The sequence below is a fragment of the Aythya marila genome, assembly GCF_965140915.1.
Source record: "Aythya marila genome assembly, chromosome: 2".
NCBI classification, from domain to species: domain Eukaryota; kingdom Metazoa; phylum Chordata; class Aves; order Anseriformes; family Anatidae; genus Aythya; species Aythya marila.
Genome location: NC_139043.1, coordinates 4,168,562 through 4,196,358, shown reverse-complemented (window position 1 = coordinate 4,196,358; position 27,797 = coordinate 4,168,562). Strand labels below are relative to the sequence as shown.

General features: G+C 37.0%; 1 protein-coding gene across 4 annotated transcripts in view; it reads left to right on the top strand.

The window, feature by feature from the left end:
* ADCYAP1R1 (ADCYAP receptor type I) overlaps positions 1 to 27,797 on the top strand; it is a 143,755-nt gene that overhangs the window by 19,674 nt on the left and 96,284 nt on the right. For all 4 annotated transcript variants that reach the window (XR_014317056.1, XM_082755141.1, XM_082755139.1 and 1 more), the window contains exon 2: positions 14,271 to 14,441. Coding sequence is in view for 3 of the 4 variants with exons in the window: in XM_082755141.1 (XP_082611267.1) it covers positions 14,391 to 14,441 (51 nt within the window). In the remaining variant the exon portion in view is untranslated. The remainder of the gene's footprint in view (positions 1 to 14,270; positions 14,442 to 27,797) is intronic.

Genomic DNA, 27,797 nt, shown 5'->3' with positions numbered 1-27,797 from the left:
GATAGGTAACTAATGAATGAATTTTCTGTTCTTAATCATGATTCCTTATTTAAGAAACATACACTCTATCAAAAAGATGAATTTAGATGCAGGCTGCATTTTCAGCCAACATAAAGTACTGACTTCACAGAATCACAGAATCACAGAATCACAGAATTTCTAGGTTGGAAGAGACCTCAAGATTATCAAGTCCAACCTCTGACCTAACACTAACAGTCCCCACTAAACCATATCCCTAAGCTCTACATCTAAACGTCTCTTAAAGACTTCCAGGGATGGTGACTCCACCACTTCCCTGGGCAGCCAGTTCCAATGCCTAACAACCCTTTTGGTAAAGAAGTTCTTCCTAACATCTAACCTAAAACTCCCCTGGCGCAACTTAAGCCCATTCCCCCTTGTCCTGTCACCAGGCACGTGAGAGAACAGACCAACCCCCATCTCACTACAGCCTTCTTTGAGGTACCTGTAGAGAGCGATAAGGTCGCCCCTGAGCCTCCTCTTCTCCAGGCTGAACAAGCCCAGCTCCCTCAGCCACTCCTCGTAGGACTTGTTTTCCAGGCCCCTCACCAGCTTCGTCGCCCTTCTCTGGACCCGCTCAAGCACCTTGATGTCCTTCTTGTAGCGAGGGGCCCAAAACTGAACACAGTACTCGAGGTGCGGCTTCACCAGAGCCGAGTACAGGGGGACGATCACCTCCCTAGCCCTGCTGGTCACACTGTTTCTTATGCAAGTTAGGATGCTGTTGGCCTTCTTGGCCACCTGAGCACACTGCTGGCTCATATTCAGCCGACTATCAACCATCACTCCCAGGTCCTTCTCTGCCTGGCAGCTCTCCAACCACTCATCTCCCAGCCTGTAGCTCTGCTTGGGGTTATTGCACCCCAGATGGAGGACCCGGCATTTGGCCTTATTAAACTTCATGCAGTTGACCTCAGCCCATCGGTGCAGCCTATCCAGATCCTAATTTGATCATTTTGGTGAAAGGGTGATTTCAGTCTAATTGAATTTACGTCCTTAAATCCTAAGTTTTACTGGTATGACTGACAATAAATTTCAAAGCTATGCAGTAAAAAAAAATAAATAATATTTTGCTATCCTTCTGGACACATCGAATACACCAATTCCACATGGTTTCTAAGCAAAAATTGAATTATATCAAGTTTAGTTGCGTACAATTTCATCATGATTCTGTCAGTCTGAAACTTCAGCATCACACACCACAATATCCACAATCAGGGTTTTTTTTTGCTTCCACTTCAATCACCACATTCAATAGAGAACAATAACCCACTTTTTATAGATTCTATTGGCTCCTATTCACACAGATTTTAAGGTTTCCTACATCAGAAAAATTCTGCTGTAATACACAGGAGATCCACTGAAATAAAAAAAAAAAAAAAAAAAAAAAAAAAAAAAAAAAAAAAACAATGGATACAGCTGATCCCTTCTAGTTGCATTTTAGTGGGTTTATTTGCATAATTTTTATTTTGAAATTTCTTGAAACAACAAAAGAAGAGAGCATGTCAGATCTTGGCCAATACATTTTTCATTTGTGTATATGTTTACATGTCTAAGACAATGTTTATAATTTCTAGATTTAACCTATTAAATGTAGTCCTCATAAGAATCTGTACTGCTGTAAGACATAGTTATCTGCAACTTTTTAAGGTACTAGACACTCTGAAATGGGACCTGGGCTAAGACATTGTAAGTGTTGTAAAGGATGGCTTGGCAAATCAGTTTTATGGCATAGAATAATTTTTCAGTACTACCCAAGTTATTAAGGTTTTGGTTTTGTTTGTTTGTTTGTTTTGCTTGTTTTGTTTAGTTTTTGTTTGTTGTTGTTGTTGTTGTTTTCCAGAAGCATTTCTTCTTCTTCTTCTTCTTCTTCTTCTTCTTCTTCTTCTTCTTCTTCTTCTTCTTCTTCTTCTTCTTCTTCTTCTTCTTCTTCTTCTTCTTCTTCTTCTTCTTCTTCTTCTTCTTCTTCTTCTTCTTCTTCTTCTTCTTCTGCTCCTCCTCCTCCTCCTTCTCCCAGACAAATAAGCCAGAGTAGAAAATAGCTTCAATGTATTTTACTGAAAGGTCTGGGATTGCCTGCAACATTCTCATAATTGTGTCATTTGGCGTGCTCTTGCTTTGTGAGACAGAGTGCAAAGTCCTTTATAACCTGCTGAAGTTAAGGGGAAAAAAAAAAAAAATAAATGTAACATTTTCTTTTAACTCAGTTTCATTTCTTGCTATGTCAGACTGAAGGAAGGAGATTAGGACGGTCCTCTGTATGAGTAGGAGCTTTTCTGCTAAGGCCTGAATGCCTCCTGCCTGTTCATCTGTTTATCCCCTTCAACATCCACTACCAAAGAAACTCAGCAGCCTTCGCTGCCTGTATATTAATGGGAGAAGGAAAGACCAAGAACACATTGCAGTTTTCTCCTAAGACATGAGTTGACTCCAGCTTTAAGGGGGCTGGATGGGAGCCAGCTCTGAGTCAGAGGTCAGGTGATTGGGAACCTATGTGTATTAATACTGCAGTAATCCACATTTCAGAGAAAGTGGTTTACAAAATATTCAGATTATATAGAGACCTCTTAGAATTGGAATCTTTTTTGAAAATCCTCCTGCTTCTGGAAGGCACTTTCAGGGCTTCTCTCTGTTGATGGTCTGAAGTTTTCTTCTAATTCCCAGCTTTACAATTCTCTGTTCCAGCACTGATTTTAATTTCAATTACTTTTCTTTCTCCTTTGTTTATACTTCTACTATGGTCAGGGCTGTCCCTATTCAACAGATTCTTCTAAGCTAATCAAACTGGCTTTCTGCTTTATTAGCTCTCTGCTTACTAAGATGAATACATGTTGTTCCAGAGCAAGGCTAACCCATGTGCCGCTGAGGTGCATTTTTCATCTTTTGTTCACTATAAAGGTAGCCAAGAGAAACCAGCATGGATGTAGACATTTCAGTTTTAGACAGCTGGATTTATGTGACACAAATTCCATTCTTGGTGTTGCAAGACCACATGCTGTTGAAGGTCTTAATGCTGTCTAAACATAATGTGTCCATTAACCACAAGATGGGATAAAGCTGCGCAAATTTTAGGCTATTTGAGGCACAGTAGAAAAGGAAGCCAATAATAAATGTGGGTGGAAATCAAAGGAATTATGTAGCTTGTCAGTGCTTATATCGTGACTTAGCTTTATCTCTCGGTGTAGGAATGAAACTCTTCTTTGAAACAAACAAACAAATGTTTTTCATCGCTATTAAGACAGGGTTGCATTCCCAGACTTGTTCTGGGATACATTTCCTTGATAACTGAACTGAATATATACTTGAGGAATCAAGAAAGTAGGGGATTCATCGTCTCTGCACAGCAAGGAATCAGGAAACATATTATATTTATTATTTTTTTCATCACGATAAGTTTTCATCACAATAGGAACTTTGGCCTGTAAAAGCTTTCTATATTGTTGTTCATATCTGTGGAGGAGGCCAATGGCTATTCGTCTGGGACATCACCATAGATTGCCAAGTCAAAGTGCTCAATGAAGTACAAGCTGTTATACTCAGAATGGCTCTGCTCTTTTTGTGGGAAAATAGCAATGAGGACTTGTAGATATAAGTAAAAAAAAAGTTTGTTTGGTTGTCCTTTTTGAACACCTTGGTGATTCTTCACACTTCCAAAAATCCCTCTGTCAGTGCCTAAGTTCTATCAGACAGTTTTCTACAGACCAAGGTCATGCATTTTGTTTGGCATCAGGCAACTACTTATTTTATTTTCTGTCTTCTGAAACAATGGGTAACTCCCTTTCACTGTTTATTGTATTACTTTGGTTCTGCTTTCAGACTTGTTTCCCAGAGACAGTGCAAGTTGGGTGTGCAGCTGCTGTTCAGTGACTGGGTTTGCCTATAGGTCCATCACCTAACTGTAGGACCACTGCTCTGGAGCCTGCCTGTGCTACTTGGTGAAGTGCCTTATTAAAGATACCTCAGATGAGAGCACACATCACTTACACAGAGACTAGCTTGGGTATGGAAAGGAAATATAGGTTCATAATGACAGCTCTGTGCTCAAGATAATCACTTCAGCTCATCAGAAGAGCTAACTAAGGGTGCTAAGGGTGGCTTTGCATTCAAGAAAATGCACTAGTTCCAGTTCAGGAGTTGTTTTGCAGGTAATGTATGAATACTGCACTCGGGATGATCTTCAAACACAATAGGAATAAAAGGTTCTGATACAGAGCTACGCTTTTCTGCTCACACTCTTTCCTCTAGCCTCTTCCTTACCTATTTTAAGTGTTAAGGACTTGACTTAGGTATATTACAGATTCATTGACAAGTGGGTAAATTAGATAAGATTATACTAACCAAAAAAAAAAAAAAGCTGTCTCCTTTACCCTTCTTTCAGGATTTTGATGCTGCAACCAAAGAAGTCACTGGTTCTGTATGACTGCGTGCATCTCAAGATCACGTGCATCACCTGTTCACAGCTTTTCTGTTACATCAAGCAACAATATGAGAGTCTCCCCTGTGGTTAACCAGCAGTAAGCCATCCTAATCAACAGAAGCAGATGAATGTACACACAGGAGGAGTCCGTCAGAATCATAGAATCATGGAATTGTTTGGGTTGGATGGAACCTTAAAGATAATTTAGTCCAAACCCCCCTGCCATGGGCAGAGACACCTTCCACTAGATCAGGCTGCCCAGGGCCCCAGCTAACCTGTCCTGTGGCAGTACTGTGTGGTCACATATGATGATGAGCAAATTGCATTGGCGTGAGGGACAAGTGCAGCGGTTCTGTTTCCAGAAGTGTGTTTACATGCATAGCTTCTGTCTTCATTTCATAGACTGTTGGAGGGTAGGAGTGCTTGGGAAATTCAAATTCTCATCAATGCTTTTAAAATTTCATCATGTTTCCTAGGAGAAATATGAAGATCCTCAAGCTGTTCACAGCAGTCTTGGTAGGACTTGGGTCCTGCATAGTCCTTAGCCGTGTTTTGCCCATTCTCTTTAACAAATTTCATTAGGATACACTCAGTTCTGGGTGAGGATATATAAGTAGTTGTCAGACACAGAGAAAGAAACTCAAAAGACAAAAGGAACAAAATAAGTCAAGTGGTGTTTATGAGCAGACATCTGGCTAGCTAGTTGGGTTCAAATCAGAGACCAATGGCAGTGTTGACTGTGAGGTCAACAGAATCCCTAAGAGATCCTATGTGATACTGAAAAAAGCAGTAGGTACACCTATGGTCAGGGAATAAAATGCAGATGACCATTCAAGGAAATCAAATTAATCAAGTAGCTGTTGTAAAACTTTGTTATGCCAGCTGGAGAATACATTTGACTGGTTGCATTGTAATTCTTTTAAAGGACCTTGCCAAAGAGATCTTAAAGCTCTGCTGGAATGGAGCAGCATGTAGTTATCTTCATAATCTCCTATTAGATTCATATTAGCTCTGAAGTGCTGCATGCATCACAGATTCTTCATACAGGTAATCAACCTGCCTGTGAAGATAAAGTTTCTTGTGCCATATTTTTACTTTGACTAATGCTTATTAAATACATGGTAGTTTAAAAATATTTAATCACAACTGATTATCTGTAGTCTTTAGTTAAAGAAATAATGCCATTTTCCTAATTCTTCAAGGAAGTCAAAAAAGTAAGTGCACAATAAAACCAACAGATAACAGAACAGGGAAAATAATCCGAATCAAGACAAGAATTGCTGGATGAGTTTTACAGGTGATGTTAAATGGGAAATCTGCCAAACAGCTATCCTGTACACAGTGAGTTATCAACTACATTCAGTAGTTGCTGCTACAATTGCAAAATAAGCTAGAAAACTTGACCTATAGACAAATGATCCACTCATGTCCATATCAAACCCTTTTGCAATAGCTCCAATGGAGAGTTTCAAAGTCATTGTCAAAATATTCAGATATCTAGAACAATCCTTTAAATGTCAGCACCCTTCAATATTTTACTGTTCATTCATATAGTTCAAACATCATAATATGAAGAAGAATTGTCATATCATGAAGAATCACTTAGAAAAGCCAAACTTTTAAACTAGAGTTTGTGAAAGAAAGCAAGCAAGAAAGCAAGAAAGCAAGCAAGCAAGAATCATCTATCAGAATCAATAAATAGTGCCAGAAGGATCTACGCTAAACAAATCTGATGTAAGGTTTAAAAAAAGTGCTAGCAAAAGTGCTAGCAAAATTTTCAGATGATCAAGAATTGCTTCAGACCTTCAGAAGGTGTAAATTGGGATATCTTTCTTGAAATGAATGAGTAATACTTAACATAAAACTGTTCTAGAGTAGTTTTGAGAGTTTTTTCTTAATGTTAGGAAAATTCTGTAAAGTTAGACAGCTGGGAAATACGAGAGCTTACAGGGCTATGGCAAGTATAGTCTACTCTTGCTGCTACATTTGTGTAAAATCTATTTCATGATTCTATTAATGACAAGGGTATATAGAAACGATAAGGACTGTATTTTGGAAGAACCAATTATAATAGTCTTACATCTTCAGGGAATTTCAATTTAATTGAAACCACTGAAAGGAAAAGAAAGAGAAAAAAATAAGCCTCTACCAAATTTATAATTGGGAGCAGCTGAACTAAAACATGCACGGAAACTATTAGGCTATGTTAATAGAAGGAATAAAGATAGTACTGAAAGTACAAAAATGCCATGACATAGATGGAAATCAGTTCTCAGTTTTGCTTACCATTAATATTTTGACGTCTTAAAAAGATGGAATTTTCTCTGTTCACCTTAGTCCATCTGAGTAGAAAGAGAAAAAAAAATATATATATATATATATATATATATTTACACATACTGTATCAAAGCAGAATCTTGCTTTTTCCAATATTAGGTATCTATCAAAAAGATACTGAAATTGTTCCTTGAGGATACTTACCTCTTCTCTAAGAGAAAAAAAAGAGCCTAGTCTGAACTATAAGTGTCTAAGATATCAATGGTGTCAATGCCTTTTAATTTTTTCATTAATGACCTGGGCGCAGTGCAGTCTCATTAGTTTGGATATGATACAAATTTTGAATGAACGATTGTGATATCAAACGATGGGTTCTGCTGTCATTCAGAGGGAAAGAGACAGACTGAAGAAATGGGCAGAGAAGAAATTCAAGCTCAACAAAGACAAATGCAAAGTCCAGCACCTGAGAAGGAACAACCCAATGTACCAGTACAGGCTGGGGACCAGATGGTTGAATAGCAGTTTTGCAGAAAAGGACCTGTGGCTCTCGGTAAACACCAAGTTGATCCTGATCCACCAATGTGCCTTTGTGGCTATGAAGGCTAAAAGCATCTTGGGTATGAGGAAAAGCACTGGAGCACTGCAAGGCAGGTGATGCTCTGTATTCAGCCTGGTGAGACATAGCTGGAGTGCTGTGTCCAGTGCTCACCCGCTCAGTACAAGACAGACAAACACACCAGAGTGTGTCCAGCAAAGAGTAACAAAGATGAGTAAGGAATCAAAGGGAGTCTGAGAGAACTATTTTCAGTTTAAAAATGGAGTTTTAGTAAAATTCATAGGTGTTTCCTTCATGTTATATAATAAAAAAATAATAAAGAAAAAAAAAACAAAGAACCTATTCCTCCAGATAGAGAGATAAATATTACCATGTATTACTAACAGGTTTGCATATTCGTTAATACTGCAATGTCTAAGCTAGGCATCAAGTTGAATATGTATTGATTTTTATATCTTTAATATCTTTATTCATGATTTAGGTGAGGGAATTGAGTGCACCCTCAGTAAGTTGGCAGACGACACCAAGATGGGGGGAAGTATCTGTCTTCTGGAGAGTAGGAAGGCCCTACAGAGGGACCTGGACATGTTGGGTCGATGGGCAGAGGCCAATGGGATGAGTTTCAACATGGCTCTGTGTCAGGTCGTTCACCTTGGCCACAACAACCCCATGTAGTGCTACATGCCTGGGGGAGAGTGGCTGGAAAGCTGCACAGAGGAAAAGGATCTGGGGGTGCTGATTGATGCTGATTGATGCTGATTGATGCTGATTGATACTTGAACATGAGTCAGCAGAGTGCCCCGGTGGCCAAGAAGGCCACTGGCATCCTGGCTTGTATCAGGAATAGTGTAGCCAGCAGGGCCAGGGATGTGATTGTCCCCCTGTACTCTGCTCTGGTGAGGCCACACATCAAGTACTGTTTTCAGCTTTGGGCCCCTCACTACAAGAAGGACATCAAGGCCCTGGAACATGTCCAAAGAAGGGCTACAAAGATGGTCAAGGGCCTGGAACACAAATCCTGTGAGGAGCAGCTGAGCGAACTGTTTATCTGGAGAAGAGAAGGCTCAGGGGAGACCTTATTGCTCTCTATAGCTATGTGAAAAGAAGTTGTGGGGAGCTGGAGGTTGGCCCCTTCTCGCAGATGACTATTGATAGGTTGGGAGGAAATGTCATCACGCTGTGCCAGAGAAGGTTTAGGTTGGAAATTAGGAGACATTTCTTCTCAGAAAGATCAGTCAGGCATTGGAACGGGTTGCCCAGGGAAGTGGTGGAGTCACTGTCTCTAGGGGTGTTCAATGAAGGGTTGGATGTGGTGCTTAAGGACATAATTTATTGGGTGACATTGGTAGTAGGGGAGTGGTTGGACCAGATTATCTTGGAGGTCTTTTCCAACCTTAATGACTGTGATTCTATGATCACAACTATTTTAATGAAAAATCAGCTTTGTATCAGCTACTTGCTTTAATTTTGTTCTCTGAAGTCAAAAACAACATCTCTCCTAAATAGTGAAAACAAAGGATGTTAGAAGAGACTACCTGATTGTACAACCAATGTATATTTTGCAGCACATGACCCACACATCAGTCCACATGTTATAACATTGGCTGAATCTTTTCTCATGGACAATCCTCCTACAAAGTCCAGGTTGCTCTTTACCAATTTTTTCAGACAAAAGTGTGGCATTTCTGCCTAGTGCTGTCAAGACATTTCTATATATCTGGAAATGGCTGGCCAAATTTACATATCCACAATGTAGATGTCAACATAGCTAGCTGTTAAGAATTCCTTTACACTCAAGGGAGAGAAGTTGAATGTTTAAAGTAGACAGCTAAAATAGGTCAGACAAATTGCTCTCTTCCTATGTCTACTTCTCTCTTTATATACTTGACTATATAAAAAGAGACTTCACAATGAGCTCATTTATGAGTAATTGTCTTCTGTGCTTCTAAAATTTGGTGACAAGTCCTAGGTCACTGAAGGGTTGCTTCCCCAACTTTGCTTATTTCTTGCTAGCAAGAGTCTCAGTTGACATGAGAGACACATTCACTATGTCCTTTAATATAAATTATGAAAGTGGCATGTTACATTCAGGGTGTTTTAGGGGGGAAATAATAAAATGCTCTGAATTCTACACTTTACATTGAGAGCCTAAAGAAGATAAATAGAGTATCAATTACATAACTACCTGTTCATTTCTAAGCCAAAGGTGTCCATCTAGCAAAATTTGTGTCAAAACCAACCTTAGAGTCCCCCTTCCCTGGGGAGAACTTGGAAATGCTGAGGTAGTGTTCTGTGAGACAAACTGACTGGTAACAGCTGGAGTATTCTCCTTGGCTGCTTCTTTCTTTTGCACTCTTTCATTCTCCACCCATGTGTATTCTGCATAACAGAATTCTGTTCATGCCAACAAGAAACACTGAGATAACTGTGCAAGGAATGGGTGGCTTTGATGCAACATATAATTTTCAGTCTGCAAAAGTGTGATCGATCTTGCATATTTTCAGAAGCTTTCAGATTTCTGCACCTGTGCAGTAGCTCCAATATGCTGCATGGGAAGGATGTGGTGAACAGCCCTGACCAGACTCTGAATTAAGATTAATTAAGTAATGAACTCACAATTGATCACCTCTGGTCTAAGCCTTTGTTGGTCAGCTTTGAAATTTATTGCTTTTCTTTCAAACCACTGGAACACAGTCAGAAGACCACAACCAAGAGCCTTGCATATCATGTTTTCCTTTTTTTTGAGTGTGGTCTCAGTAACAACACATAACTGCCTTATGCAGTCTCTAAAATCCTCTTTTGTTCATCCTATATGGGTACAACTCTTGAGTTACGGTATAACAATTCTATCTTTTATTCGATATGGGATTCGATATCAAATTTGATATAATTGGATATGAGATTTGTTTTAAGTATCAATTCTTTTATGCCTACCTGGGAGCAGACATGTCCTGCTTGGAAGAGTCTCACTATCTATTTTTATTGGTCACTGACATCATAGTGTACACTCTGCGTTTATGGGCTTCCCACAGTGGGATCCTCCTCAGCAGGCCTTAGACTTCTGTAATATATAATTCACTTATGACCTAGGTGCACCAGAGTCCTTTTTTAGATAGGAGAAAGAAATGGACACTTGCAGCAGATCAAATTACCAGAGCTCTTCCAACCTGCCCTTGAAAGACCTATGATTCTCCACTAAGTAACACAAAGAATCTTCTGTGGCACTGAAAATGTCTGCAGTGGATAGATGAATCTCCTTTTATAGATAATGTGTGACTTTCTTAAGTCATCAGTTGACCTAAACAAGTCATTTTTCTTCCTGTGTTTCAGCTGTGCTTGAAATTATTCCCTGAAGACCTTCAAGGTTGTTTTTTTTATTATTATTATTTTTATTTTTTTTCCCTTGGAGGGTGTAACCTCTGTACTGTTGGCTATTCTGGTTTCACTGATTTTAATTATGGTAGCAGATGCAGATAAAACAACTGCATGAAGCACCAACACCTCCAATTTACTAATAAAATGACAGGACGTGACTAGAAGTGACATCAGAAATCTATACAATAATTCAGACTTTCCTTCCAAGCCTTGTATTAATATTTTTATTTCTTCTCCCAGTACTGAATGAATTTGAAATGTTTTATAGACAGTGTCTCTACTTTTTTAAAGTTCATTTTTCTTGTAAAATATAGCTGATTGTACCTAATTGTGAGATAATTAGCCTTTTATTGGTAATAAGTGGACTCTGCACCTGTATGTGTCATACACTGTAGGAACTGCTAAACTATATGTGCAGATTTCAGGTCCAAGACACAGATTCATGGGTCTGGTAGCTGGTATTACCTAAAAAACACTTGGGCCTCTGTGGATGATATGAAGACCTCAGTCCATTTTTTGATACAGGTTTCCGTGACTACCTTGAAGGGAAAAATGAAGCTGATTCTTTAACTTGCTCTGCAAAATGTCAAAGAAAGGCAGTAAAATGGTTAGCAGATGTTCTTATATCTTTAGAAGTTTCATTGAAACTAGCATAAAACACAAAACCTCCACTCTTCAAGCCTAGTGAATGCCAGATTAAAGTAAAACCCTACCTTTAAAAAGGTATATTGGAAAGAGTGTGTTCTAAAGGTTACCGCTTTACCACAGGTTATCTGTCCATACATTTAGTCAGCCCTCTCCCACCCTTCTGTTGTATTTAAATCTTGTTTTTGATGCATTACAGTGGCACAATCCAAAGACAAAATTAAATCTCCATACCACTCTCTGGCCTTTCTGGCCAGGCCTGCCTGCGCACAGGAGTGCAAATTATCAAGGAATAATTTCCAATCCAATGTCTGCTGATGCGTCTGCAAGGTTGTCTGTTGCTTCTGTTAATGGAGTGACTTTCTTTTTCCATCTTTTTGCTGCTGAATGTCACCATGGATGTTTTTGCTCCTCCTCAGTTGAGATCTTATCAGTCCCTCATTATTTGATAAACCATCAGAAATACAGTTAAGTAATTAAATTCAGTACCAGAGCAGAGCAAGAATGATTGATCGAGTGGGGATGGAAGAAGGCAGATCAGTTCAGAGAATTTTATGAATCATTGTTCTCCATTTAGTCAGGGTCTGGATAAAGAAGACAAAAATCTATTGAGAGCTTAATTTTCTTTTTCTTTTACTTTTTTTTTTTTTTTTTTTTTAATTGAAAGACTTTAATTTGTAAATGCTGATGTCTTTGTGGTACATGACAGTAAATATAAAAATTGAGTGTCCAGTGATTGTAAAGGTTATTCCACATTTGCCTTTACCATTCCTGTATTTACTTTTTGTATTCAGTATGATTTCTTTTCATCCTTTTCTCCTTTGCCACATTCTGATTTTTTTTTTCCCAATATGACCTATTCTTTCTACATACATGTTTGCATGTTCTCTATCCCTGAATTTTTATTATTTGTGACTTTTTTTTTCTCCCTTTCTCAAGAATTTGTTTACATGTGTAAACGTTACTCCAGTTTGGAAGATGTATGCCAGTCTTATTTATGCCCACATAGGTAATAGGTGGCATACAAAAAACCTGCATCACAAAGTAAGATTTTAAAAAGCACCTCTGCATTCAAAGTCTTCATTTACATATGTGTGGTGGTTTTACCTTGCTAGGCAGCTGAACTCTATCACAATCATTCTCTCACTGCCCCTCCTCAGAAGAGGAGGGGAAGGAGGGGAAGAAGAAAAGGAAAACAAACAAACAAACAAAAACAAACAAACAAAAAAAAACAACCTACAGGTTAAGATAAGGATAATTTAATTAAAGGGGAAATTATTATAAAGATAAAACTATTAATAATTAAATAATTTAACTAAAGGGAAAAGAAAAAGGGGGAAAGAGAAAAAAAAAAAGAAAAAAAAAGAAAAGAAAAAAAGAAAAAAAGAAAAACAAGTAAAGGCCACGTGGAAGCACAGAGGAAAGAAATTACTCTCTACTTCCTTAGAAATTACTCTCTACTTCTACTTAGAAAGAAATTACTTTCTACTTCTACAAGCAATGCTTGACCACATCCTTGAAGTAGGGCCTCAATGCACGTAGCCAGTGTTTGGGAGGACAGACGTTTTCACAATGAGAGCCCACCCCTTCCCTCTTCTTCCTTTTTCCACCTTTTATTGCTGAGTGTGACATCATATGGTACAGAATATTCCTTTGGTTGGTTTAATCCAGCTGTCCCGGTGATGTTCCCTTCCAACCTCTTGCCCACCCCCAGCCCGCTCTCTCTGGGGTGGTTAAAGGGGGTCCTGACGAGGTGCCAGTATTATTCAGCAGCAGACACAACACTGGTGTGATATCAGTGCTGTTCTAGGTTCAAGTACAGAGCACAGCACTGCTGCTGCAGGGAAAGTTAACTCCATCCCAGCCAGACCCAGTACAATCTGTAAACAAAACAGATGAAAGAATTTTTTCTGGCCTTGAGAGGGCTAAACTCATACCTTCCTAAGCAAAAAGATTTTGTATAAACTACTACAGACATAGCCAAAGACCACTAGCTGAGTTTATCTTGTAGGAATTTGGTCTGGAGTGCAGAGATAAATGGAAGGGGATCCATCTCAGGTGATGGACAAATAAATTTTTAATGAATATCTCAGTGCTAAAACCTGCCTGTAGGTAGGACATCAAGCTCAGACCTCTATCACCAAGACATGAATATCTCAGGCAAGATGTTTTTTTAAAAGGTAATGAGGTTTGGATCCTGCCAGAGATTCAAACAGAAAATTTCTTGTCAATATTATGTAACTATTTTGAGAATCTTAATGAATTGGACTGCATGGGAGTTTTTAAACAACGAATTATGACATAAAGAACTAGGATGTATTTAATGCAAGGGATACAATTCTGATGGTGTCCTGACCACATGTTTAGCTCCTTGTCACAGACAAAACAGTGAAAGTCACAGATATGTATGGCACTGTCACCCATGTAAATCAATCCTGCTATGGATAAAACTTTAGCCTGTCTGAGAGTACAATTCATTTCTTTCCATCTCCATCGGTGTGTGCTTGAAAAGCTATCAGTTTATTAACAAATCTGGTCATGGATTTTGTTGTCTGGACAAGCAAACTCTAGGAATAAATCTTCAAGTCATACCATCTCTTAAAAAATCCTCACACAGTCATGATTCTGAGCCATTACTGAAATCAGGACGGTCAAATCATGACTTCAGAAATGAAGCAGACAGGCCCTTTGGCTGGTTCAAAATGTTCCATTCTGCCTTCTACCATTAGGTACAATTGAGGCCTTTGTTGTTACAGAGTCTGTTTCAGTACTTTTTATGATGCAAGTGACTGATCTTAAAGCCGTGTCCTCTGGCCTTATATTTATTGTCCGAAAAGGTCTATAGTAGCTGCAATCAATAAGTATGATTGACTTCTAATATATGCAACTGACAGTTCAATTGTTGTGCTGTTTTCTGTCCATTTCTTTCTCATTCTCCACCATGTTTTACATATTTATAATCATTTTCTTCTTTCACTGCAGAAATTTGAGCCTTGACGTGAAGACATTGACAATAACATCTGCAGAGAGTGTGTGCTTCAGCCCCAGTAACAGTGTTAAAAAAAAGCAAATCTCGAGTAAAGATCAAAATTGAGAGACAAGATGGCCATCAACTGGAAGACCTGCTTCTTCACTCTCATATTGTTTCCCATGGTAAGGATAATTGACCTTGTAAATAAGATGTTATTATTTAAATACGTATTCCCAAGTCTAGCACTTGATAAACATTAAGGTTCTACTGTTAACATTCATTCTGTCTTTTTCTGTGTGGACCCGTAAGTTATGATAAGCCTTTTCCGACTTCCTTTGTAGTTGCAATAGAGTTGGGACCACTGCTCATCCTGCACAAGGGAAGTCTGTTCTGTGAAGGGATTTGTTCAGTGCTAGTGTCTGAGATTAAAAATAACAATAAAATAAAAGTAATAATAAAACAACATAAATAAATAGTGGGATGCCTATTTGCAATCTGCTTAAGATTGATTTTTCCAGGCAAAAGCGATAAATTTAGAGGTTTCCATCAGTCCTATGAAGACTAAGCCTTCAGATATTTCAGCCAGTGCTTTTGGTTGCCTCAATTTTCAGAGGGTCATTTTTCAGAAACTATACAGGAAGGCCATTAAAGATATAGGCATTCAAACTCTTTAGTCACTTTTATGAAGAACTTGGGCTTTTTATGAATAGTACTTGGATTTATTCACATCATAATCCTTCACTTACCAAATAATGTACTATCCCTTGAATCACTCAGTCTTAACACATTTTTGGGGATTTGTCATGTAAGTCTATTCTTGCTTGTTGTCCCCATTTGCATTGTGGCTCTATCTAGTCTCACATAAAAGCTGTAAGAACATTGAATAAAGCATTTTTTTTTCACTTTGAAACTGTAAGCAACACTATACAACCACTATAATAAATTCATCTTGCATTTCAGCTCAGCTCTTAGCTAGATCATTGATCATAACTGTGCCTTTCATCATGTCTCAGGAAGCACTGCACAAAGGGATACCAGAGAAATAGCACTGGTATTTAAATTATCTATCTTTCATATTAATAGCTTTCTATAACTTCCATACAAGTACTTAACAATTGCTTAATATTCTCTAACAGACAGACATTTTAAAACACTCTTGAAATATAGTTTGGTTTTATTTTTAAGGAAGAAATAGTTAATATGGTTTTGATTTGACTAGAACTGTCACTGTAAACTAGATATATTTTACCAGTTTTTACAGTTTCTTGCTTATTTGTACTGATTGTGTAACTTGTCATCTTCAATGCATAATGGTCAACATACAGTATTCACCTTTTTTTGGTACACATAAATATGCATATTTTCCTCTAAGGTCTTATTCAGAAACCACTGTAATTAATTGCATATCTGAAATATAACATTGTTCAACTAGATTCTTTAGAATGGGAATGTTCATTCAAATAATTTAACCCCTCACCATATAAATATCTGATTTTTGATTTTTTTTTTTCTGGTAAATGATGCTTCTGACTATTCCTATTCAGATAGAAAGTATTACTTACTATGTTTAATTTTTGTGTTTTATCTCTGAAATAGTTACACTAGACTTCCTCTAAGGTAATGGGGAAGGAAAAACCCATCAGTTAACCTATTTCATATGATTATTTTAGCATGACATTCCTGTCTTCCAGAGGTGCATGTATCTATCCACTATAAATGGAGGTTAGCTCAAATTCAGGTGCTGTGGTTTTGTGCATAGATTAGATTACATAACCTCACCTTGATGTATCTAGTTTGAGACCCAGAAATGACAAATGACATGTCTCAGTCTCTTAGGAGTTCCCATCATACAATTAAGCCTAGGTCAACCTCCATGTTTTATCATCTTAAGTGACAGTAAGTGTTATCCTACATCAGGTGAAACTGGAATGCAGATTGGTAGAGCTGCTGAATTCCTGGGTAAGAAAGAACATTTTTCAAATTGTAATAAAATTAGTTATGTGATCATGTGAAGTGAAAGTCAAATGGAATTTTTTTAATGACCAGTGATCTTCCACATTTCAAGATTTTCGGTGTTCAGCTTGAGACATCCAAAAGGTATCTACTTATTTAGAAGTGAACAATTTTTAATTAAGGAAAATAATTGTGACTGAATATATCTCTTGAGCTTTTAGATAGATGACCTTCCTGGCAAGTGTAAAAGGACAGAAAGTTTCCAATACTTAGCATTTCAGGACATAACTGTGATCATTGAGCTGGATAATCAGTGATCTGCTCTTGCTTTTGGAAAGAACAGCTCTCTAATGAAATACTATGAAGCAAACCAGAATTAATAAGAACAAATATGCTTTTGTCTGTGTGGTTTCTGCAATGTTTATGAGCTTATTTCTGAATGCAAGTTTTAATCATAGACTCCTGCAGGAATCCAGGTAGTAAAATTAGTGATATTACATGCATGAACCTGTGAATATGCACATACATTTCTTTGGTCAGTGAAGAGACTTATGCCCGTGACAGAGATTATACCATAATTTGTGTATACTATTCATTCTTTATTACCTCCCTAACATTCATTTTCACAGACTAGAACTCAGGAATGCTGAATGTTATTTATGGTTCTTCCCTTGCTGAGAATTTTTATAATGCTTGTGGTAACATATTTTCCCTCTGTTGGGACTCACTTTCTCTTTGAATCATCCCTTATATGCTGTGCTGATGTCCTCAAATTGATACTATTCTGTCATACAGATTTCCAGATTTTTTGGATGTGACATTTTAAAAAATTAGAGTAAATTTGAATGTCATCCTGCCCTCCAAAAGGTTCCTTAAAAAGTCTTGTTTTACCTTGCTGTTCTCTAAATACATCTGGTACTATTCAAGAAATATCTGTTTACCTTGAAGAAGAGTTATTGTTTTCAGCAGTGGTATAGTTCCCAATTTCAAGGCACATCTCCATCCCTCATTAGCATTAGCTTCTGAATCTTGAATCTATATACCTGTTTGGATGTGCATGTTTTTGTTACATCAACAGATAGTCCTATTTTATTCACAGGTAGCCAAACCACACAGACTATGGTCTACAATCACATACAGGTCAAAAAAGGGCAAAAAGAGGACAAAATATATTAATGGAAAGCTATAGTTGCCTTCAATTCTAGTCTCGGACCAGAAAAAAAGAAAATAATATGCTACTTAAAATTTAGATGTTGTCATGTTAAGCCAATTCTAATTATCATAGACTAGATTGATTAAATTTTCATGTGTTTAACAAGTTATTTTGTATTTGTCAATCTCAAAGGTATTCTGGTACTTGAGGCAGGATCTAGAAGAAAGGTACATGTTAGACCTGTAAAGGAAAATGTTTGAGAGCAATTCTTGAAATTTATTTTTTTTCTATTTGAAATGTTTTTCAAACCAAATGTCTATATTGATATTTATTTATTTATTTATTTATTTTTAAAGCCAGACTGCTTATTTTCAGTCACTCTCATAATTTTCGGTTTAGTCCAAACATCTTATCTTTTCATTTATACATCAGTTTTCTTCATCCCACCTATTTTTATTGTTTTTTCAATTCATCTGAGATAGCACTAGGCTGTTGCTTTTGGGGTTTTAATTTTTAATCGGAAATGTTAACAAAATTCACCATAAAATTAGTGAAAACATAGGATCCATAGGATCCAAAGAAACCATGGTTTCTTTGTCTGGCTCCAAATGTACTTGAGAAACAATGAAATTCATGACTCACAAAGTTGGCTTAGTATATGAACTGAATTTTAAATGTAACTGCAATGCAGGTGTTCTAACTGTCTGTAATAATTCTTTCATTTTTCAACTAATACTTGGAAATTCTTGTGGATGCGTTTTTAATATTGCTAAGCTTAAATGTTTGAAGTGAAAAGATATTTCTTGTAGTGTTTCATTAGTTGGCAAACATGTTCATGGACTTCCTCTAAAAATAATAATAATAAATGCAGAGATGAAAAAGAAAGGTGTTAAGTGATGTCTCTTGTATACCAACATTGAAGTGCAATCTCAGTATGAAGGTCAGATGTATAAATACAGATGTGTAGGCAGCATCTCACAGATCAGAGAATCAGACCTCAAAGTGATTGTTTTCAAGTCTCCATTCATTAAGAGAGGATGAGAGAAACTAGGTCTTTTTTCTTAGATCCTGTTTACTGGAGAGGTAACATCTTCTAAGGGTTTAGAAGACCTCTGTTCTTCTCTGTTTAGTCCACAGAGAAGAACTATAATTATTAATCTGTAGCTGTCATTTCCAGTGGCTAGCTACAGTCAAACAGAATCATCTACATTTCAGTCTCTGTAATTTTTTTTTAATATGGGAAGCAGTATATTCAGATACACTATTCCACTACTTTCTCTTTGTCCCTGCTATGTTTGCTTGAGCATCCATAGCTGAAATGATGTCCCCTCTCACTGGGGACAGAAGCGTGTATGCTTGTGTTGGTGTCTGCTCTTTAAGGAACCTGTTTTTCCATGTAGGATCTAATGAGCCAGCTTTTGATCAGTTTATTGGCCTTATGATTTGTAAGAGCTCATGAGTTTACAAATCATGAAATGTCAAGCTTTCTGTAGGATTGCGAGCCTCTAACACAATGCACAGATGCATGGGACTTCTCTGTTACTTGCAATACCGCAGCAGCTCCTGTACAATGGCTAGGGACCTGCTGGGAATGTCCTCCAGAGGAGAAATACCTCGGCCAGCCAAGGTGTTACTGATGCTATGCTTTTTCTTCTCATCACAAGATGGCGCTGGGGGGAATCAGCAGAATATAAAGACCTCTTAAAAGCCTGTGATTTATTTAAAAAAAAAAAAAAAGAAAAAAAAAAAAAAGAAGAAGAGTCAGGATTTGTAATATTGGGTAGGGTTGTTTCAAAACAAGCTTTCAGAAAGTCTGTCACAGAGAACATCTAAGGGATTCCGTGCTGCAAAATAATAATGCCTTGGACACCACACAGCTTAAAGAACCTTGTTAGGAAACAAAAAATTTTATCCCAGGTCCCAGATGTTCCTTGCCTTGTCAGCAAGGGAGGATGAGTACTTCTAAAGGGTGACTGATTCCACCTGAGAACTCTGTAAATCCCTTTGTTTCTCTGGGAAACTCCTAGTGTGTTGACACCCCTAGGACACCAGAGGCTGGTGTGAGGCCTCCATTTTATGTTGGTGCTGTGATTAGTAAACCAGGACTTGCCATCGCACCTTGGGTGCGATGTTAGGTGTTAGTTGTGGAAGAAAGACACACTTGATTAAAATATTTTAAAGCTTATTAAACTTATTTGCACAAAACATGAAAGTCAAACAAAAAAAAAAAAAAAAAGAAATTCTAGAAAAATGCTTATTCCATCACCCTCTGGTTCATAACACTACACACAAACATAGGCTTATATGTGTAATTTTCCTTATTTAGGTAGGCAAGATATCTAGGTCTTAGAAATGCAAGGCCTATATCTAGGTCTTAGAAATGAAAGGATTATGAAGCAGAAAATAGTTGTCCTACATTAATGCCTTCACTTTTTTGCCCTCTGGTAGTAGTAATAATTTTTGTGACAGGCAAATAATATGATGACAACACTGATTTAAGGATATCAATATGATTCTTTTGCCTGCTGGTTTTGAATTCATGAGCTTGGAGGAGTATTGGATGAGCAGTCAAATACCAAATTAGGAAATAAAAAAAAATGTCTTGGAAAATAAGCCTGTTTAATAATAATAATAATAATAATAATAATAATAATAATAATAATAATAATAATAATAATAATAATAATAATAATAATAATAATAATAATAATAATAATAATAACTCAAAATCAGTGATTTTTTTATGTTTCTTAGCTATTAATATCCAATACCTGGAGGTATATTACTCAAGTCTCTAGCAAGTCAGCTGCTGGCCTCCTCTTCCTAAAGTTTGTGGAGTCAGCAGCTTAAGATTTACCTTAGAGGCAGCTTGAATAGATAGCTGTGATGCAGAACCAATGCTGCATTAAAGAGAAGGGGGAAATGGAAGCAAAAGAGCAGGATGAGAGGAAATGAACAAAAAATAATAATAAAAAAAATGTTAGAGGTCTGGTCTTCTATATGTCCCCTGGTCCCTCTCACCATCATTTGTAATAAATAGCTATTCTTTACTTTTGCTTCCCAATCTGCAAAGTAAACACTCCACTGCTTCTTAAAGTTAATTCACCTCCTTCAGCAAGAATCTGGGCCTTCTTGAGGATCAAGTAGTTATGCCTTAAGCCTGCCTGGGGGAGCATACATGAGCAGTGCTTGCCCCAGGATTACACATCACAAGGCCCTCCAGATCAGTGGTTGCTTCTGAAATAGCCATAGGGACAGGAAGGAGATGCGAGTCAGAGTGTACTGCGCTTAAGGCTGCTTCCAGGGCTTCTTTTTCAAGCCAACAGAGACACAGCTATTTAATCAAAGACTATGAGGCCTATTAAAAAACACTGCCAACCATAAAGCCCAAGTGTTGCTGTCATTGTAGTCCCCAAGGGCACAGAACCCAACTCAACAAAACTCTCTTTGTATTTCTGGGCAGGGGGTGAATAGCTCACTCCAGGCTTCCTTGTGTTCATGTTCCTGAAAAGAAAACAGGGTTTCAGTCAGATTTACTTTTTTCCCATGTGGAAATCACTTGGAAGAGAGGATTGGTGAGGTATGGGTCCCCTTCTGCACTAAAACATGGCGATCTCAGTGATATCTCAGTGCTGTATAATTTGTGATATTTATTACGTGCTGTATAATAATAGTTGTGTCCAGAAGAGAATTATCACCATCCTAATGAATGAGAACAGTCTACGTATATTTCTGTTCCTGTTAGAGCTGAGGTTTGTACCTAACTGATGTCAGCAAGTGCACTTAAGACAATATTTAGCCTTCTAAAATCTGGATGTCTATTTTAAGATATTTATCTATATTAGAATCTACTAACAATCATTCTGTAGTCAATAACAAGAGATGGGCACCTCCAGACATTGGTATGACCCATCATAAACTGCGTAGTGCTCTCTTTGCTGCAGAGTAATTAAAAAATAGCTTAGACTAGACTTTGATTTCTTTAGCTCTTAGAAAACTCATCTTTATTGAGTAGTATGTTACCTTTTATGGATATCATGTGAACGCTGAATGAATGACTAAGTCACTCTTGTGCAATTGATTGTCTTGCATTATCAATATCTTGGGACTCATTTTCATAAAATGGCTTGTCAGGTTATCACAAATGCTGTTTATTATGTTTCCTGGAATACGTTTTTAAAATCAACTATTGAATATGTTTTCTTGTATGGATGAGGATAGACGCCAAAAATCACAGTGTCTCTAGAAAAAAAATTAAATATATATATATATATATAAGCAAATTAATAATCCATACCATTAAATACTTCATGATCTTTCAAACAACGAAAGGAAATCAATTTTTAAGAGAACAGGAAAAATATTTTCCCTACATAATGCAATTTAGAATTATTTTGTAGCACTTGGATATTTTTCTTTCCAGTAAAGATTAAAGCATTTTTCTTCACAATTTCAACCACTTTTTTTTTTTTTTTTTTTAAGAAAATAAAATTTCTAAATAAATATTCTGTTCAAACAAGACACTTAAAACATAGAAAGCGAGCACTTTATAACAGTTCTCCCCCTTTTTAAAAATGAACAAATGACAACTTCTTTGCTATTGATACAGTTTAGACTGTAGACTTCATCAACATATTTCCTAAGGGAAAATACTCTCAATAAATGTCTTTCAGCCAGATCACGCTTGTGTCTGTTGGCAACTTTAATGGTTTGTCAGCCTTTGTATGCAGTCAGTACACACCCTGCACCAGTATACTTTATAGATGTACACTTATTCTGGACTGGTGAAAAGTTCTGTTGAAGATGCAAAGTGGTAGTTTTTTTACTGCTTCTGGCCTTCCTGATAACATATTTATGCAATGTCCTCTTATGACAAATATTGCTCTGTATGCTGTTTTAGGAGTGCAAAATTCTTATTAGTTCTCTAGAGCTTTATACAGAAAAAGAAAATACTTTTGCTTCTGTGTGCTCTTTTAAAATGCTTTTGGTCCTACAGTTTCTGTCTGACTCAGCATCTGTGGCCAAAATATGTTATATGGAAGTTATTTAGGCTAAATGCAGACTGCTGATTTGATGTTTGAAGCCCCCTGGGGAAAAACAAACAAACAAACAAACAAACAAACAAAACCAAAAAAAAACACTATAATGTTAACTACTTGTATTTGCAGGTTTGGGAAGGGGAAATACAGACTTATTTGTTTGTTTGTTTGTTCGTTTTCATTACTTAACAGCAACATCTAAGCATGTTACATATTTGGGCTTAAAACTAATCAGATCTTTATTTTGGCTTTAGTGTTTGTGAAACGCTTGCCAGATAAATGATAATGTAAAATGCATTACTAGGTAAGCATAGAAATACATTGAAGCTCAAAGGTATAACTTTATGTTTACTTCCTCAGAAATATTAAGCTGACTTTTTGTTTATTTATTTATTTATTATTTGCTGCCCTCTGGCTGAGCTGTTTTTAGTTATGTTATTTCTGTTAGCCAGGTTTATGATAATTTACTCCATTACTTTAAAATGTAAAAAAAAAAAAAAAAAAAAAAAAACAAAAACCCTTGTTATTTTTGCACTAAAAAACAAGTTAAATTCCTACACAATTATAGGTTAAATTAGTCCATTTTAGTATCTCTTCCAGCTACATACATGTGTAAAATCAAAACCTTTTTGCCCATCATGTGTTGCCTACTATGCCTGAACTGACAGCAGGCACACCCACTAAATAAACTGTAAGCTCATTTAAAGACACACATTTTCTTCATGTCTTCAGTCTAGTAATTTTGGTATTAAAAGTAGTGAAGTCATCATTTGCCCTGTAACTAGGCATGTCATAGAATCATAAAATCACAGAATGGTTTGTTTTGGAAGGGACCTTAAAGATCACCTAATTCCAACCCATGGGCAGGGACACCTCCATGAGACCAGGTTGCTCCAAGACCCATTCAGCCTGTCCTTGAACACTTCCAGGGATGGGGCATCCAGTACCTGTAGACACTCACTTGTCTACTACTGCAGGACAGGAAACAGAAGTGAGAATGGGCTGTAAAACAGCGATGGGTCTTTAATATCCCAAGGAAGGAAGACTTATGTGATCCCATCCATGCATATCTGGGAGATACTAATCCACATGATCAATGACTAAAGCTTTGTGCTATTGCTCACAAAACTCATCAGCTTTGTTATCAAATAAAATCTTAAAGCTAATTCAGGTATCATTTGATCCCTGATATTAGATAGTAACATAAAACATGAGAGCTGGAAGATCAAATGTTCGTCACGCCCCAGATTAGTGTTTAATTTGAGAAATGCTGCAGCCTCTTGTTCCTCAGTTCTTTGCCAAATAACACCAGCTGCACTGCTCTGCCTTCTTCACGTACGGCTAACATGTGTTCAAGTGTTAGAGCAATGGTGCAAAGACAGATGTATAAGATACAAGAGGTTTTGTTAATCTTAATCTAAACACTATAAGAAAAAAGTGTGAGTTTGCCTCCTGGAGATCATGATGTAAGTCGATGGCTGAGGAGCTCTAGACATAGCTTTCAGACATGCTGGGGTCTATATGTTCATGTAACCTGAAAGAAAAAACAAAAATGCTGGCTTCTGTATTTGTTTTATTTTGCAGCTTGGACCATAAGCAAAACCCCCATTTGTATCTAAGTGAAACACAATATCATTTCATAATGTAGCTTGTTTTAATGAACTTATGATCCAGAACTGATGCTCTTTTTCTGCCTTTTGTTTCAGACGTCTTTGTGCATTGTACTTTTGCATGTGCAAATACATTGTATTTGCACCCTTAAAATCCATGGACGAGTACTGATAGTACATGACAGAAGTAGAGGGCACACCTGGGTGCTCTGGAAAACCATAGATGGGGCAGGACAGGACACTGTGAAGAAAGTGCCTCCTGAGTTTTCCAATGCTGATATGAAGTCCCACATAAATCTTCATCTGATGCATACTTTCATCTTCACATTGACATACTTATTCCTTTTATACCTCATGCAAGTATATTTGTTATATTTTTTCAGTTGTGTATACCAGATGTATTTTTTCCTTTCAGAGATTACTTTTTTTTTTTTTTTTTTCCCTCAGGGTTAGAGGAATAGATAGAGACCAGAAAAGATAAGGTTGATTTTGCTTTGGTTTTCTCACTGTTACCTATTGGTTAAATCATTAATTCTGCAGATATTTAATTACAGGACACAAAGATGAAAATTCAGCTTTTTTTTTTTTTTTTTTTTTTTTTTCCCTGTATCTTTGTTAATCAAATCCAGAATAACACCTTGTGGATGACACTTACTATTCAACTATGTTCATGGCTTTGGGAAAGAAAAAGAAAAATAGAAACAGAAAAAAAAAAAAATAGGAGAAGGAAAAAGAATTAAATACTGAGTTTAAAATGATGTAACAAAAATGAAGGGAAAGTGACAGGGATGTGCATAAATAACATTAGTCTAGAGACTTTTATTTTTCCATATTTGAAAATGTGAAATATATGTATCTGTTGTCAAAGGATTAATGTAGAACATCTGAACATGGTAATCTTGAGGGTCAAATAAATGGAAGTAAACATATATTGGAGTCACCCAGAATAACCCATGAGGGACAGCACAACTTTGCTTTCAAGTCTTTTTTTAACTTAAGTTTAAACACAATTTGCTCTCATGGGAGAGGAATTTCATCTCTCACTTTCTCCGTTCAGTATGTATTAGGTATACATTATTTATATGTATCAATGCTTTCTTCTGATATTAAGAAAACCAAAGCAGTCTGAAATAGCTTCCCCCTATTTCTAACCCTACCCATCTCCATAGAAAATGACACTTTTTTATTAATAACAAATTGAACCAAGTCAAAACATTACTGCAATTTAATTTTTCCATTCCTAGGGCTTCAGATGTATATCTCTTTTTCATATAAGTCATACTTCAGTTCAGAAATAAGTGAGGTTATGAAAATTTAGACCATTTACCTTAGAGTAAATGCTTCACTCATCATTATTCTCCTGCACATATATGTCTGTAAAAGTAATATACTCTGTGAAACTGATTTTTCTCTCTGTAATTGGAAATACAATATCAGAAGTGAACTTCTTGGGAGGAATGCATATGAGCAGAAAGCTGAAAATGAAGCTGGTAAGGTTAATATCTGAGAAATTCTGGTATCTTTCCTAAGATTGTGCTACATGTTGGCTCTCACCAGCTTCCTCTATTAACTACAGAGGCAAAATTTGCTTGTAGTGTTGGGATGTGTACTACATGAAGACTTTTGGAATCTAGAATGGCCAAAAATGTCAGAACCAGGTTTCACTGAGTCTATAATGTGGTCATTACCACTGATGAAGCAGCATCCAGCATTTTTGAGGCCAAACACATAAAGTTAGGATCTCTTCAGGAACCCTATTAAATCTGGCACACATAAATATCCCAGCAGAACCCTTCCCTCTTTCTCCAGAATGCCAATATAGGGACTCTTCCATGCAGAAGAAAAACTTTAAAATATTGGACAGCATTTAATTTCTTCACTGTAAAGTAGTAACCCTGTATGTTTGGACTTCAAAGTTTCCTTGTTCATTTTTATTTTTGCTTTTTTCTCTTTTTATTTTTATTTTTTTTGACACTGAAAATTTGTCTCTTGTTTAAATATGCAAAAGATTCTGAGTCCTAAACGTCTGCGCACTGCAGTCAGCTGCAAACAGCACAGCTGAAGCATCTGTTATCCTTGGAGAGATCCCCTGTGCCACTGTGTTCTGCAGCAAGAATGCCCTTGTACCTGCCAGCTAGGCTGGCTAGCTTAACACTTCAGATACCTGCTGCATTTTTGGGGGGCTGAGCACAATAAGGGGGATGTACCATGAGGATAGTAAAATGCATTTGGAATCTGTCCTTATTCAGGAAGTTATCACCTATCTGTGCAAATTTCTATATAGCAGCAGAGCAGAAAATGCTGGAGCAGAATCTGGGTCATGACAAGACTGAAAGTGAGACCTGTGGCTTAGCTGTCAGGGTCTGAAATGGATCCAAATCCTGCAGGTTTCTTTGGAACACAGTCACCCTTTAAGGGGGAGATCTGTTCTTAGAAGAAGACCACGTCTGTAATTGTATTGTCCTTCCTTAAATCAAATCATTGCCTGCAGTGGCAAATACAATAGGAATTTGAGGCAGGGTATGCAATCTGGCTCTTTGTGTTTGTTGTTTCTTCTTCTTATTAGTAGTAGTAGTAGTTTTGTTTTCGAGTAACATGTGCAGTTTTATTTTGTAACACATCATATTTCAGAATTTCTTGAAATCATGACTGACGTTCAGCTCATGTAGAATAGTGTAGTTACCAGTAAGATGTTCTAAGAATACCTCATGAACAAAACATATATGATAAATGCATTTCTGGGTGAATTTTATACCTAGCGACAAGCTAGAAGAGCAGGGGCTGGGTCCTGCCTATCTCCTGTCCACACGATTGCCTCCTGTGCAGTCTGTGTGCAACTTATCTGTTTTCATTTAGTTTGGTGAGTCTGCATTTTTATAGTGTGTAACAAGAAAATCCCACTACACATCACAATGAACCTAATCTAATTTGCTTTAAAGTTCAACTCTTGAATTTAAAGAAAAGAATTCTGTGGATTTTTATTTTTGCCAGTACAGATCAAACTCCAATTACTTCTGTCTGTCTCTAATGTTTTTATTGTGGCTAACACATGGGCCCCTGCTGATACTCAGTATGAGCATGCATTTCTCTTTTATGATGTATATGACAGAAATGCACTTTTGTCTTTCCTTTGTAATATCAGAAACGGGCATTTGAAGTCCAATATTGCACTCAGTCACCTGGTCACTGCATGTTCTTGAGCAGGACACATTTGAACTGCATTCAGATCATAAAGCATGAGCCAATTTCAAAGCTGCATGTTACAACCAATGAGGTTAAAGACAAAGGCTTATTTTCCCATTGTAAAGTATTACAGTATTACAGGTGTTGGCTACTTTAATTTAAGATACATACTACACAAGAGGTAATGTGGCTGCTTCCAGTTATCTATATCTAGGGTGTCTTTAAACAGGTATCATTTTTAAGCTTACAAATGCCCAAGACAGAAATTTTTCATACAGCTAAGTTGCTATGAATCACAGATGTATCGAACCGTCTGCTGTGTCAGTGGAAGGAATTGTGTTGATCACCCTTTTGGCAATGGTTTACCTACCCAGAACTTAGCAACTGTCATGATATAACTGCATATCACCAGAGATGATGTTTTCTGAAAATTGCATTTAAATGTTAATGTGTAAATGTGTAAATTAAAGAGCTATTGCCAGGTATTTAAATACTGGTGATCAGCTATGATTAAATCACACACCCAATGAGAGTGCAATTCTTCTACTGGCCCGTTTGAGGTGGAAAAACAATGCACAGATAACAGTTCCTGAGACGTAG